The sequence below is a fragment of the Solanum pennellii genome, chromosome 10 (genome assembly GCF_001406875.1).
Source record: "Solanum pennellii chromosome 10, SPENNV200".
Classification (NCBI taxonomy): Eukaryota; Viridiplantae; Streptophyta; class Magnoliopsida; order Solanales; family Solanaceae; genus Solanum; species Solanum pennellii.
This window is the reverse complement of record NC_028646.1, coordinates 76,120,145-76,135,604: the sequence shown is the minus strand read 5'-3', so window position 1 is coordinate 76,135,604 and position 15,460 is coordinate 76,120,145. Positions and strand designations below refer to the sequence as shown.

Here is a 15,460-nt window from a genome sequence, read left to right as displayed (position 1 = left end):
TTCATCATATCATTGTTGTGTTATATTCTCAAGAAACACCTTAGATAGTTTTATTTATGTGACATTTTTTATTTTTTGAGAATTAAATAATTTAAATTTGACTGAAAATTTACATATGGAATTTTTAATTTTTTTAATAATAAATTTATATGTTTGTAAACTATGCAAAAAGTACCATAAGTCACAATAATAGTTAATTCAAAATGTTTAAAAAATCTACAAAAAAAATTACAATAAAAAAAAACCTGATTTGAATCTCAAAATTTGAAAAATGTCACATGACAGATGGAATACTTTCTTTCTTCTCTCAACAATTGTTTATCGTTGACTTGATGCTCACTTTAAAAAATAATAAATAATAGAGATAATAATAATACTCCCTTCATTTAAAAAAAGGATGACCTAGTTTGATTCGAAACGGAGTTTAAGAAAAGAAAGAAGATCTTTTAATCTTGTGTTTTTAAATTAAAGTTATGTCAAATGTATCAAAATGCCCTTAAATCTTGTGGTTTTAAACATGTCACGTGAAAAGTTAAAATTAAAGTGTTGCCAAAATAGGAAATGAATCATTATTTTTGAAACAAACTAAAAAGGAAATATGAACATTCGTTTTAAAAAGGAGGGAGTGCTATATTGTCCTTTGAATATATTAGATTTATTGTTTTGGGAAATGTATTAGAATAATTTCTTCATTCTCAATATGTGACACATTTTTATTTTTCGAGAATTAATAAATTTATTTATTTGTAAACTAGGTAAAAAAAATATAACATTTGATAACTCAAAATATTTAATGATATATAAAAAGTTATGATAAAAAATTGATTTGTTTAAACCTCAAAATTTAAATGTGTCAATAGATTGGAACAAGAGGAGTAATAAAATAACAAAAGTAAATTATTTTCCATAAGATAACGTATATTTTAATTTTGCAAACTGAATAAAAGTATTGGGGACAACTATTTTTAATATATGGAAGATAAAAATAAAAATTTGGCTTTCTTTGTGCAATGCGACAGATTTGTAAGACTTGTGTTTAGTTTAGTCAACGTCGTCCCTCTTGAGTCTTCTGAACCCAGTGGTGAACCTGGTCCCCTAAGGCATGCATGGTTGACCCCAAGTCTTCGAATTTTATTTTTTTAATATGAGAGTAAGAGAATCATAGTATTAATTATAGTAAGTTGTTGGTTCAATTATTAGTCAAAAACGATGGAACTAAAACAAATGATTTTCTTTTCTTACCAAATTACTTGTTTCTACGTTTGTGTGCTAATACTAACATTAGCCACAGCCCAAAACACAACTAAAGTCACAAAGCCAGGATGCACTAAGCAGTGTGGAAACGTTATGGTTCCATACCCATTTGGTATTGGCTCAGGTTGCGCCTATGATTGGGGGTTCGAGCTGCGGTGTAACACATCTAATGATGGCTCTCAGAAACTCCTCATAGGAAGTAACATTGTGGTGTACAACATCACCGATGCTGAATTGCGTATCTCCAATTCAATCGGTTGGAGATGTTACAACTCCACTGGAGCTGTGCTCGATGAATCACTTGCTTGGACCAGATTTTTAGAAACAACACCGTATAGTTTCTCTGCGCTCAACAGGTTTACAGTAGTTGGTTGCGATGACTATGCTTCCATCACAGGGCCTAATAACTTTGTGTATGGCTGCAATGTCAGCTGTACAAGCACAAGGGATGTGGTAGAAGGAGAGTGTACGGGAAAAGGCTGCTGCCAGACGCAGATACCCAAGGGCTTGAAATACTATAACACAACCATGTCTAGCACACAAAACCATACCGATGTTTGGTCCTTCAATTCATGTTTGTATGCATTTCTGGGCGAGGCGGATCACTTCCATTTCCGGGGCTTGCCAGATATAGCTGATGATCGAACTGTTAATTATTTGTATGAGAGGATTAAAGCTAATGTCCCCATCGTGCTCGATTGGGCCATCGGGAGTCTTGCTTGCACGCAAGCTTTGAAAACAGAGGATTATGCTTGCCGTGAAAATAGCTACTGCATTGGTTCGGATACTGGTCTTGGCGGATACCGCTGCAGCTGTAATCCAGGTTATCAGGGTAATCCTTATCTCAATCAAGGTTGCCAAGGTATAAGACTATAAGTACTGTTTCGATTGTTCTTCATCAATAAAGTAGCTTTCACGCATTAATTTGACGATGTTATATTGATTTGATCTTTACCAGATATTGATGAATGTGCAAATAACAGTTTTTGTGAAAAGATGTGCATAAATACCCCAGGAAGTTTCAATTGTTCTTGTCCCCATGGATATACTGGTGACGGCAAAAAGGATGGCCGTGGTTGTATTGCTCCTTACCATGATCAGTTTCCATGGATCAAGGTCTCCGCAGGTAAATACCTCAATATACTTTTATACATGAGCGGCTCAATAAGATCGGTGGCCAAAAACCAACTTTTAACAAGAGGTCTTATTTTTTCTTCTCAATAACATTAAAAAAGAAAAATTAACCTATAAATCTGTTACATGTAAAATTTGGGACTGCATCCTTCCTCAATTAGAGATTTTAGGTTCGAGCCTCAAAATAAAATGATCATATCTTGGAAAAATTTTCAACCACAATACTTCCCTCCCTTCCATTTTATGACCGGTTACAAAATTTTGATTTAGTTGAAAAAGACAATAAAAGTTCAACTCTACTACTTACACAGGTACTGGAGTTGGGTTAATCACCCTAGTAGTTGTGATAACTTTGCTCTATATTTGCATCAAGAAAAGAAAGTTGATTCAAATCAGGGAGAAGTTTTTCAAACAAAACGGTGGTTTATTATTGAAGGAAAGAATATCCAAAAAAGAGGGTGGTGTAGAAGCAACAAGAGTTTTTACAGCTGAGGAGCTCAAGAAAGCTACAAACAATTATGCCAATGACAGAATTCTTGGTCATGGTGGCAATGGGATTGTATATAGAGGTGAACTACGTGATAATCGCATAGTTGCCATTAAGAAATCTAGAATCGTGGATGAGAGTCAAATTGAGCAGTTTATCAATGAGGTGGTTATTCTCACTCAAATCAACCATCGAAACGTGGTGAAGCTATTTGGGTGTTGTTTGGAAGATGAAGTTCCTTTATTGGTTTATGAGTATGTCTCTGAAGGAAATCTTTACGAGCACATTCACAACCAACGCGGAGGGGGTTGGTTAACTTGGAAAAACCGTGTGAGGATTGCAGCAGAGATTGCCACTACACTTGCTTATCTTCACTCGTTTGCATCCATGCCTATAATTCATAGAGACATTAAGTCTGCCAACATATTGTTGGATAGTGGTTACACAGCTAAAGTGGCAGATTTTGGAGTATCAAAATTAATTCCTCTAGATCAGACACATGTGGCTACATTGGTTCTAGGGACATCAGGGTACTTGGATCCTGAATATTTTCGTACAAGTCAACTGACTGAGAAAAGTGATGTTTACAGCTTTGGAGTAGTTCTGGCAGAACTTTTGACAGGGTTGAAACCTATTATTAGAGCTAGAGATGAAGACAACAAGAATTTGGCCGATCTTTTGGTGTTGTCCATGAATAAGAATAGCTTGTTTGATATTATTGATGGTCGTATTTTGCAGGAAGGGAGTCATGAGCAACTCCAAAAGATGGCTGAGTTGGCGAAGAAGTGCCTTCAGCCGCATGGAGAAGATAGGCCTACAATGAAGGAAATGTCTATCGAGCTTGAAGGTTTGAGGAAGGTAACTGGAATCTCTTCTTCTAGTCAACATGAACAGGATGAAAAAGCAGATCATTACTCGGTCCCGATTAACTCTTACAAAAATATCCCCAATTCAGTTAGTTCTTGTATAATGCATCCTACATACAATACAAGTTGATCCACTAATGATCCCATTAGATTGCCTCTTACTGTCCCATACCTAAGTTTCTTTCATGCATATTGGATGTTCTAATGTATGTTGCTTTCCTTTTTCCCTCTCGATTCAGTGTTTTCTTTAAGATGCACTGTTGGAGATTTTTATATGCAAGACCTTTTGATGATAAGTTTTTTGTTTGTTTTTTTTTTGCATATAGTTGCATACTCATAAACTAAAAATTCAATAGCCAAATCATTTGAAACAAAATGTGCATGGATCTTACCTCAAAATGTGATCAGCAGAGTAGTAGAGGGCTGGATGACAAAATAGATTAAGTCGGTTGTTGATAATTCCAATTCAAGCTTAAATTGAAAATGAACAATTCATGAAGTTGTCAAAACTTACATCATTTATATTTAAATGTATCACACTTGTATTTCAAATCCCAACAAATACAAGAGTGATACACTGAAATACGGTGACATACAAGTGTATGTCGTATATACCTTCAAAGACGGATGATTGTATGTTGTATGTGTGTATAGATTTAAGTCTTCTTTTTCTTTGTATGTATCTTCGTTGTATTTCATTGTATGAGAAAGAATAAAGTCTGTTAAGCGAGCATATACCATCTATCGTGAATTTATGTATTAATACATTAAATTTAAGTGAACATATACATGATAATACATATCGTAACTATATTCATCTAGGTTGCATGTGTTGATAAATCCATTGGGACAAGGGCTTGGGCATTCGGTATTTCTTTTTTTTTTTGCTTTTCTGTTCTTGTATCATGCGTACAGAATCGAAATAATTTGGTCTGGTTCAATTTTTATTATTTCTGTTCGTTTTTTTTATGGTAACATAAAATGGAAAAAGAAATATTAACAAAAAAAAATACTTGATGTGGTCTTCGGTCGACTTGGACTGGTTGCTGCTGCTGCTGTGCGTGCTGGTCGACTGGGACTGGCGAGTGGCGGCTCAATGCCGGTCGCTGGAAGAGAACTATGCCAAGGTCGCCGGAAAGATAACTTGCCTAGTCAAAACTCAAAATTGAAAAAGATGGAAAAAGTAAAGTGTTAAGAAAGGTAGAAAATTAGTGGAAAAGGAAAAGTTTGAAAAGACTCACAAAAGGTTTTGAGTCTTGTGTACTCTTTTGACCTAATTTAGTTTTGTTTTTAAATTTAATTATAATATTTATTATTTAATATAATATATTTCGATACATTGAAATACCGAAATTCTTCAATTCAGTTTGATATTTCAGTTTTGTGGTGTTTATACCCAGCCCTGATAGAAACGACGAATTCAGTATATTTCATTGCATGGGAAAACATCAATACAAATTGTTTATTGGAAATACTATTCATTTCCTGCAGAAAAAAACTAAAGAATAGTGGATTGCCAATTTTTTTTGGAGAAATATATGGAAATATTTAATTAATTATCCTTAGTGAACTTAATTTACATCACTAGTTTTAAAACGAGATAATAGAAAATGGAGAGAAGCCAAATTTGCAACTTTGCATGATATTTATATGAAAATAGGTGGTGCTATGCAGTCCTCTTGTCATTTTTAAATTTCATTTTCAACTAGCAAATGATTTTGACCTCTCCTGGAATCTTCTAAGAACAAAAATTCAAATGGCAAAAAGGAGAACGTAATTGCACTGACAAATTACTATCAGTTATGTGTCGTTTCTATTGACCTTTCAAATGGTTAGCCGTATCAATTGTGTTGGAAATAGCAATTTGAGGATCCACCCATACAACAACATAAAGTGAGATCCCACTTTGTGGGGGGTGTGGAAACGATAGTGTGTGCACAAATCTTATTGCTATCTCATGAAAGTCGCAAAGAGATTGTTTTCCAAAGATTAACTATCGGCTCAAGTGCATCAAATTCAAGTAAAAGAAAGAAGAAAATAATGAAAAAACACGCTTAATAGTTGATAAGAAAAACAGTGCAAATTTTACAAGAGAAAAACAACAACAAAAAAATAGTGTGATAATATATAGAAATATAATAATCAACAAATGTCAAGTGCTATTGGGGTAAGACATACACTAATCCTTCGCAAGAAGACAACACTCTACCCACCCCTACTAACCTTCTACTCTAATGCGCGACCTCCACTCATTTCTATTTAAAGTCATATCCCCGGTAATGTAACCCCTAGAACTAGTCTCTACCAACTCCTCACTTGGGAGTCCGTGCACCTCCTATCTACATGCCCAAACAATCTCATTCTCCCTTTTCTCATCTTATCCGCAACAGAGCCCACTCTCACCTTCTCTAGAATGACCTCATTCCTGATCTTGTCACTCCTAGCATGCCCACACATTCATCTCAACATTGTTGTCTCTGCGACATGCATCTCCTGAATGTGTGAGTTCTTGATTTACCAACAGTCCACCATCCACTCCATACAGTAAAGATGGTCAATTCACCCGTGTATCTTTTCATCCTCCTGATCATTCCTAAACATATCTATAATATATACAATATAATTATATCATTATAGGCGTTGAAAAATATAGTTTGTTGGACGATAATATGCCGGCTCAGGTTTAACGCAGAAAGTATCGTATGAATCTTCTAGAGGATATCTTTATAGCTTGGAGAAATATTTTGATGACCGATGAGATGAGTTGTGGTTGCCACAAATCCTCTTGAGAAACTCGTACGTCTCATGGCTAGTATATATTTTTTTGCTAAATACTAGAACTACAAATTATCCTAAGTTAGAAATGATGTTAACGACTATTCTTACGAGGTAGTCAATCAAAGAATATTACTCCTACTAGCTTGTCTTTTTTCCAAGATTATATGCCCAACTCCAATATTTGTGGCGATGATAATTTAGGGTTTTTTTTTCCACGCAAAACCTTATTATTTAAAATTTGGCTTTCTTTGTACAACATGACAGAGTTACAAGACTTGCGTGTGAACCAGTGGTGAACCTGGTCCCTTAGGCATGGTTGACCCCAAGTCTTCGCATATTTTTAACTAATATGAAAGTAAAAAAAAATAAAAATAAAGATGATACTACTATGTCTATATATTAATAATATAGTAAGTTGTTGGTCGAATCATCTTGGAGATTCTCAAAAACTATGGAACTAAAACAGATGAATTTGCTTCCTTACCAAATTGCCTGTTTCTATGCTTGTGTACTAACATTAGCCACTGCCCAAGATACGACTAATACTACCAACACCACCATTACTAAAGGTGGAAATTTCACTAAACCAGGATGTCGTAACAAGTGTGGGAACGTTACGGTTCCATACTATCAAAACATACAACAAACTCAATTGAGACGAAATAGGGAAGGCACGAAGAAAGCTAAGAGTTCTGTGTTTGAAGAGAATGAAAATTGATACTGTTTCATTGATGAACCCAGCATTATATACATGTAGATGAGACTATTCTAGAACAATCAAAGATATGAAAAAAATCCTAACGAACTAACTGCCATATAACAAATTACAATTATGAGTAAGCAAGCTGATGAATTGTAACAAACTAATTAACTACGGCTGAGCTAAATAATTAGTTGTATTGTGTAGTTGTAATTGTTAATACCCCTCAAGTTGGTGTGATGATCTCACAGCCAACTTGCTTAGAACTGCAGCATGTTTGATACCAGTAAGTGCTTTAGTGAGAATGTCTGCTAGCTGTTCAATAGTGGCGACATGGTGAAGAGATATGAGTCCTTCTTGTAGTTTATATCGTACAAAGTGGAAATCATCTTCAATATGTTTAGTCCTTTCATGAAAAACAGGATTGTGAGCTATATGTATAGCAACTTGACTATCACAATACACATTTATTGAAAAAGAATGGGATATAGTCAGTTCAATGTTTCAGTATCTGAACATTCCACTAGGGGAAGGAAAAGTGGGGACTGTTAAGCAATCATTCACTGGGAACACTTTAGTCGAATGCGAGTGCATCGAAGGGAAGGAAAATCCAAAGAGAAAGGTGTCTCAGCTGATAGCAGGGCAGGATCAACTGAAGCATGAATTGGAGGAAATGACTGGGAGAGTGAGCAACAAAGATGCTGAAATTGCTATACTCAAAGCTGAGTTGCTCAAGGCGCAGACTGAGGGATGTCCCTCTGAAATTCAAGTGCTGCATAGGCAGAATGAGGAACTGAGGGCCAAGATTGCTGCATTGCAGGAAAAGGCATTCAAGGATAATGATGAAGCCAATGCTCGACTTACCCTCATCATTCAGTCTCTCTACCATCAGCCTCCCCACTCCTAGTCCCTCTAATGTTTGTCCTTTTGTCCTTTCTTTTGTGTGGCAAATGTCAGGGTTCCTTGATTCAGTTTTATCTTAATGTATTGGATGCTCCTTTTGTGCAATGAAATTGAATCCTGTTTTGTTCTGTCTAATAGCTTTTGTCTAATGTTTTTTTGTTTGTTGCCCTAAGGCTATGATCTTGCCCAACTGTATTACTTGTTTTGCTGAATGTACACCCGCAAAGTTAAAGTGTCATTTTGAAAATTAGAAACAACTTCAGTGGTGACTTTATGTTTTTTCTCAATAAATATATTTACACCTTATCCTAATCAACTAGATCAGCTTTAGTTGTACAAAGTATAGACTTGTATATAAATTAGGATTTAGTAGTCTAGTCCTAGTTTAACTCAAACTCTAACTCGCAAGACAGCTTCACCAAAAATGTTCCTTTGACACGTTTCATCAACTTCCCTTCAACAAATACTACAAATTTGTCCAGGCCTAGCTAGAACAGCTAACTTTGAAATGAAGTTTGGTACGTGTAAACGACTATTCTTCTGTACCCAACTCAGTCCTCTTTCGAGGTAGTCAACCAAAGAATATTTACTAGCTTGTCTTTTTTCTACCAATTTTAGGTCCAATTATTGTGGAGATGATGATAATTTAGTTTCTTTTTCACGCAAAACTTATTATTTAAAATTTGCTTTCTTTTCTTTGTGCAATATGACAGATTTACTAGACTCTTGACTCTTCTGAACCAGTAATAAACCTGGTCCCTTAGGCATGGTTGACCCCAAGTCTTTGCATTTTGTTGTATTAAAATATGAAAATAAAAAAATCATAGTACTATGTCTATATAGTAATAATTACAGTAAGTTGTTGGTCGAACTAGTTTGTATAATTTTGGAAATTCTCAAAAACGATTTAACTTAAACAGATGAATTTGCTTGCTTGTTTCTACGCTTGTGTGCTAGTATTAACATTAACAACAGCCCAAAACACCACTAAAGTCACAAAGCCAGGATGCACTAAGCAGTGTGGAAACGTTATGGTTCCATACCCATTTGGTATTGGCTCAGGTTGCGCCTATGATTGGGGGTTCGAGCTCCGGTGTAACACATCTAATGATGGTTCACAGAAACTCCTCATAGGAAGTAACATTGTGGTGTACAACATCACCGATGCTGAATTGCGTATCTCCAATTCAATCGGTTGGAGATGGTACAACTCTAGTGGAGCTGTGCACAGCGAATCACCTGCTTGGACCACATTTATAGAATCAACACCGTATAGTTTCTCTTCGCTGAACAGGTTTACAGTAGTTGGTTGTGATGATTACGGTTCCATCACAGGGCCTAATAATTTTAAGTACAGCTGCAATGTCAGCTGTACAAGCGCAAGGGATGTGATAGAAGGAGAGTGTATGGGAAAAGGCTGCTGCCAGACAGAGATACCCAAGGGCTTGAAATACTATAACACAACCATGTCTAGCACACAAAACCATACCAATGTTTGGTCGTTTAATTCATGTGGGTATGCATTTCTGGGCGAGGCAGATCACTTCCATTTCCGGGGCTTGCCAGATCTAGCTGATGATCGAACTGTTGATTATTTGTATGAGAGGTTTAAAGCTAATGTCCCCATTGTGCTCGATTGGGCCATCGGGAGTCTTAATTGCACGCAAGCTCTGAAAACAGAGGATTATGCTTGCAGTGAAAATAGCCACTGCATTGATTCTGATACTGGTCTTGGCGGATACCGCTGCAGCTGTAATACAGGTTATCAGGGCAATCCTTATCTCAATCAAGGCTGCCAAGGTATAAGTAATGTTTCAATTCTTCATCAAGAACATAACTATCATGCATTAATTTACAGGTGTTATATTGATTTCAGATATTGATGAATGTGCTGATCATCCAAATAACAGTTTGTGTGAAAAGATGTGCATAAATGTACCAGGAAGTTACATTTGTTCTTGTCCCAAGGGATATACTGGTGATGGCAAAAAGGATGGTCGTGGTTGTATTGCTACCTACCATCATCAGTTCGGATGGATCAAGTTCTCTGCAGGTAAATATATATATATATATATATTGGTGTATTTCATATACCCTCTGGCCAACCCTGCTTTCATAACCACAGAATACTATTTTCTTCTTTCCAGAAAAATATAGTAATTTCTGTATTAAGAAACAATTGACTTTACATTTCTTATTTGATCCTCAGTGAAAAGCTTTTATGGTCACCCAAATGCTATGAATACACACAATTTTATTTTATTTTTGTAAATTTTGGGTTTGTCTTATCCATTCAACTAATTGCAATTACAAAAAAGAGGAGGGGAACAAAGACCAAACTTCTTTTTATGTGTTTGAAACAGCCACCTGGAATACTAACTCGTTAGCATAATAATATACATATATACATTCAATAATAAAATTAGCCCTATACCTTTGATCTAGTTGAAACAGATGATAAAAGTTGAATTACACAGGTATAGGAGCTGGTGCCTTTATATCCCTAGTGGTTGGAATAGTTTGGTTCTGTTTCAGAAACAGGAAAAGGAAATTGATTGAAGTTAGGGAGAAATACTTCCAACAAAATGGTGGCTTATTATTGAAACACAGAATCTCCTCTAATGACGGTGGTGTGAAAGCAACAAACATATTCACAGCAAAGGAACTCAAGAAAGCCACAAACAATTATGCCAATGATAGAATTCTTGGTCGTGGTGGCCATGCGATTGTATATAGAGGTGTGCTAAGTGATAACCGTGTAGTTGCAATTAAAAAATCCAGAATTGTGGATGAGAGTCAAATTGAGCAGTTTATCAATGAGGTGCTTATTCTCACTCAAATCAACCATCGAAACGTAGTGAGATTCTTTGGGTGTTGTTTGGAAGATGAAGTTCCTTTATTGGTTTATGAGTATGTCTCTGAAGGAACTCTTTACGAGCGCATTCACAACCCACGTGGAGGGAGTTGGTTGAATTGGCAAAATCGGTTGAGAATCTCCATAGAGACAGCGACTGCACTTGCTTATCTTCATTCATTTGCGTCCATGCCTATAATTCATAGAGACGTTAAGTCTGCCAACATATTGTTAGACAATGTTTACACAGCTAAAGTGGCAGATTTTGGAGCCTCAAGGTTAATTCCTTTGGATCAAACACATGTGGCTACATTGGTTTTAGGGACATCGGGATACTTGGATCCAGAATATTTTCGCACAAGTCAATTGACGGAGAAAAGTGATGTTTACAGCTTTGGAGTAGTTCTGGCAGAACTTTTGACAGGGTTGAAACCTATTATTAGATGTAGAAACGATGAACAAAAGAATTTGGCTGATTATTTTGTTTGGTCCGTGGATAACAATCGCTTATTTCAAATTGTTGATCGTGGTGTTTTGCGAGAAGGGAATCTTGAACAACTTCAACAGATGGCTGAGCTGGTGAAGAAGTGTCTTGAGTTGCATGGAGAAGATAGGCCTACAATGAAGGAAGTGACTATTGAGCTTGAAGGTTTGAGGAAGGTAACTGGAGTCTCTTGGTCTAATCAACATGGACTCAAAGAGGATGAGTTATCAGATCTTTACACAGTTCCCATCAACTCAAATGGAAATACTCCCAATTCAGATGGTTCTCGTATAATGCATCCTACATACACTCCAAGCTGATCTAAAATCTGGTCCACTAATAATGGCATCAGATTGCCTCTTCCATGTAGAATGTTCTATTCGAGGTTCCTTTCCTTCAAGTTCCCTCTCAATTTAGATTTTTCTTTTAAGACACAGTGTTGGATATCTTTGCAGATTATATATAGCGAACCTTTTCATGATAAGAATTAATTTTTTGTTGTTGCTTATAGACAAACAAATTCCAAAAGTTAAATCATTTGAAACGAATTGTGCATATATTGTATACAAAACCAACCCACGCGTCCCAAATGTAATTTACTATCTCCACACTCCTGGACGCATCCATAAGAAGGAAGGAAATCACATTGTCAAACATCATAAACCAGGAACTAATGTTCAACCCGCTGCAAGGGCAATTGACAGAGATCTAGTAGGATAAACAGCAGCCAGAAAATTCAAGTAAAAACTGATTTCACCTCAGAGAAGACACAAATTCAGCTAATTTTCCGCTGGAACTTCACTAAGCAAACAGGAAGAGAGAATAACCTTACAAATCAACAGATTTTTGGCACCAAGGAGGAGAAAAAACAAGAGAAAAAACATAAAGTTATCTCTAAAGTTGTTCCGTATTTGCATAAAGACACCTTAATTTTGTAAGTGTCCTATCACCCCATGAAACTATTTAATATCTTTGTAAATGGACCATTTTGACCCATTTTCTCGTCTGGGTTGTTATCACGCAAATGGGGCGCGTGACCCAATCTTTTCACTGCCATAACCAGCTATAAAGTGTCAGCTATCATTATATTTCTTTAATATTAATTATTTAATTAATTTACATCATCTTCCCCATTATCTTCTTCATCCAAATTCAAACATTCAATTACCTTTTCTTCATCTTCTTCAACTTAGAAGATCCATTTATTTCATTCATTTTTATCACTTTTTTTTCTTGTCTCTTGCTTTTCTTTGTTTCTTTTTCTTCTTTTATCGTTTTTTTTTTTAAAAAAAAAGAAGTCCATTGATTAGAGAATACTATGAAACTCCATCTTTTTTTTGATCTCATTACTTGCTTTAGTAACTTGAGAGTTGCATTGATTTTATTTAGTGATGTTTTGATGGCGAAAATAGTGTTGTAACATGGAAGCATCATGGAGGCTACATTGAAGGTGACTATGGCTGCTATTTTTGGAGGATTTACAACAAAGAACAAAGATTTGAGTAATGAAGATTTAAGAAGAAAGAGGGGAAAATGAAAATAAAGTTAATAAAAATAAAAGATAATAAAATGAAAATGAAACTAAAAATTAAAAATTACAAGAACTTAATACGTGTCAAACAACTATTGGTGCGTGATTGCACCTTTTCTTTTCTTGCGATTGAGGTTGGGTAAAAAATGTGATATTTATGACACTCTTAAATTGTACAGTGGGGAAATAAGACACCACAAAGTTAAGGTGTCTTTTTGAAAATTCGAGACAACTTCAGTGGTAACTTTATGTCTTTTCTCAAAAAATAAACTAAAGCCTTCTATAATATCGCAGCAAATAAGCGATGGAACCTTAATAGGTTGAAGTAGGGAATGTGCTCCTACTTTAGGTGTCCACAAATAGATATTTCAAATTATATAAAACTTAACTAAGCTTATGTGTCTACTTATTTAATTTTATACTTCTCTGTGTTTAATTATTTGTCTACTTATTCTTTTTTAGTTGTTCGAAATTACTTGTTCATTTTGACAAAGCAAGAAAGGACAAAATATTTTTACCTATTATACCCTCAATTAATTATTTGAAAAAGGTGAAATTTCTTGAAATTCTTAAGTTTTTAATTCATCAACTTCATAATTAATATGGATAAAACGATAAACTCACCATGCAATAATTGTTTTCTAAATAGGTGTCTCAATTCAAAAGTAGACAAGTAATTAGGGATAGAAGGAGTACAAGCTTAAATGTTTGTTTGCGCATATCTAAAGTTGAAGGTCATAAATATAAAATGACGTCAATTTAAAGGATATATTTATGTATTATGAACTAATAAATATAACAGATTTGCCAGGTATTATGACCTTTTTAAAAAAAAATTCCGGAGAAACTTAACCACTCTCTCCGTCCCTTTTTATATGTCATATTTTCACTTTGCACATTAAGAAATGATGTAACTTTATCCTTCTAGCATTATTTAATGTTTTCTTAAGTCAACTTTATAATAAATAATGAATACATTTTCAAGATTAATTAACTATTCTATCAAGGGTATAATGGGCAAAATATGATAAATTATGCATAAATTTTATAAAATGACAAGTATTGTTGTCCAACTATTTAAAGAAAATGATGACATATAAAAAGAGACGGAGGAAGTAGAGTATATTCTAACATAAAAATTATAAAACTTTATCCATAGTTCCATACTAACACAAAAATCACATATTCCATAAAAGTCAATTTTCGATGAGTATTTCTTTTTCTTTTTATTTATTATTATTTTTTTTCAAATCTAAATACAAATTCAATTAAAAAGACTGATTCAACCCGACCTAATCCAAAATTCAAATTTGATAGATAATAATATTTTGCTTTCGGAAAAAGGCCAAAAGTACCCCTGAACTATAAGAAAAGGTCTAAAAATATCTCCATCCATCTTTTAGTCTAAAAATACCCTTCTATTCATCTTTTTGGTCTTAAATTACCCTTTCATCCATCTTTTGCTTCAGTTATACCCTTACAACTAACAACCCTCTCTTTTTAATTTTTTCCTATAATTTATCCAAATCAAAACATATATGTCTTTTCAAGATCCAAAAAATATATTTCTTTAAAGGGAAAAGGGTCTGATATACCCCTTAACTTTGTCATTTAGAGCTGATATACCCCTTGTTATGAAAGTGGCTCATATATACCCCTACTTGTAAACAAATGGCTCACATATACCCTTTTCCTCTAACGGAAATGAAAAAAATAATAATTTTCATCTAAATTTTTATTATTTTTTTCTAAAAATATAATCTCATATGAGTAAATTTAATCCTCGTCAAACATATTTTTTTTGACTTTTTTTTTTGTTTAAATGACTAATTTATAATTATTATTTTGATAATCAAATTTATATATGTTTCACTAATATTCTTGTAAAACTTACTATAGATGACCAAATTTTTTCTTCGAATACGAAATTAAATTACAATACACACAAAAAAAAAATTAATTTTTTATTCTTTAAACTAAGAAAATGAAAGAAAAAACAAAATAAGAATAAGAAATTCAAATAATTATAATAAAAGAAGTCAAAAAATAATTTATGTATGAAAAAAATTAAAATATACCTTGAACTTTGATAGAAGAATCATATATACCCCTAAATAATTTTTAAAAAAAAAATAAAAGTAATAAATATAAATTTAAAACTAATTTTTTAACTTCCGTTAAATGAAGGGTATATGTGAGCCATTTTGTAACGGCAGGGGTATATGTGAGCCGTTTGTATAACGGTAAGGGCATATATGAGCCACTTTTATAACGAGGGGTATATCAGCTCCAAATGACAAAGTTGAGGGGTATATCAGACCCTTTTCCCTTCTTTAAATCTAGTAATTTCTTTTTTCCCAAAAAAAATTGCTTTATATAATTAATTTTTTTAAAAAAATATTAGTCATGCCACAATTAGCGGGACATAATATATTGACTAATATTTTTTTAAAAAAAAATAATTATCCA

The 15,460-nt window shown here is 34.1% G+C and overlaps 1 protein-coding gene across 1 annotated transcript; it reads left to right on the top strand.

Annotated features, from left to right (window-relative positions):
* Positions 1 to 1,159: 1,159 nt before the first annotated feature.
* On the top strand, positions 1,160 to 12,008 carry LOC107001596. Its single transcript, XM_027912169.1, has 7 exons — positions 1,160 to 2,116; positions 2,213 to 2,380; positions 2,700 to 3,868; positions 7,728 to 8,095; positions 9,036 to 9,922; positions 9,999 to 10,175; positions 10,600 to 12,008. The coding sequence occupies exons 1-7, from the start codon at positions 1,210 to 1,212 to the stop codon at positions 11,778 to 11,780; spliced, it is 4,857 nt and encodes a 1,618-aa protein (XP_027767970.1). The 5' UTR covers positions 1,160 to 1,209; the 3' UTR covers positions 11,781 to 12,008.
* Positions 12,009 to 15,460: the final 3,452 nt, after the last annotated feature.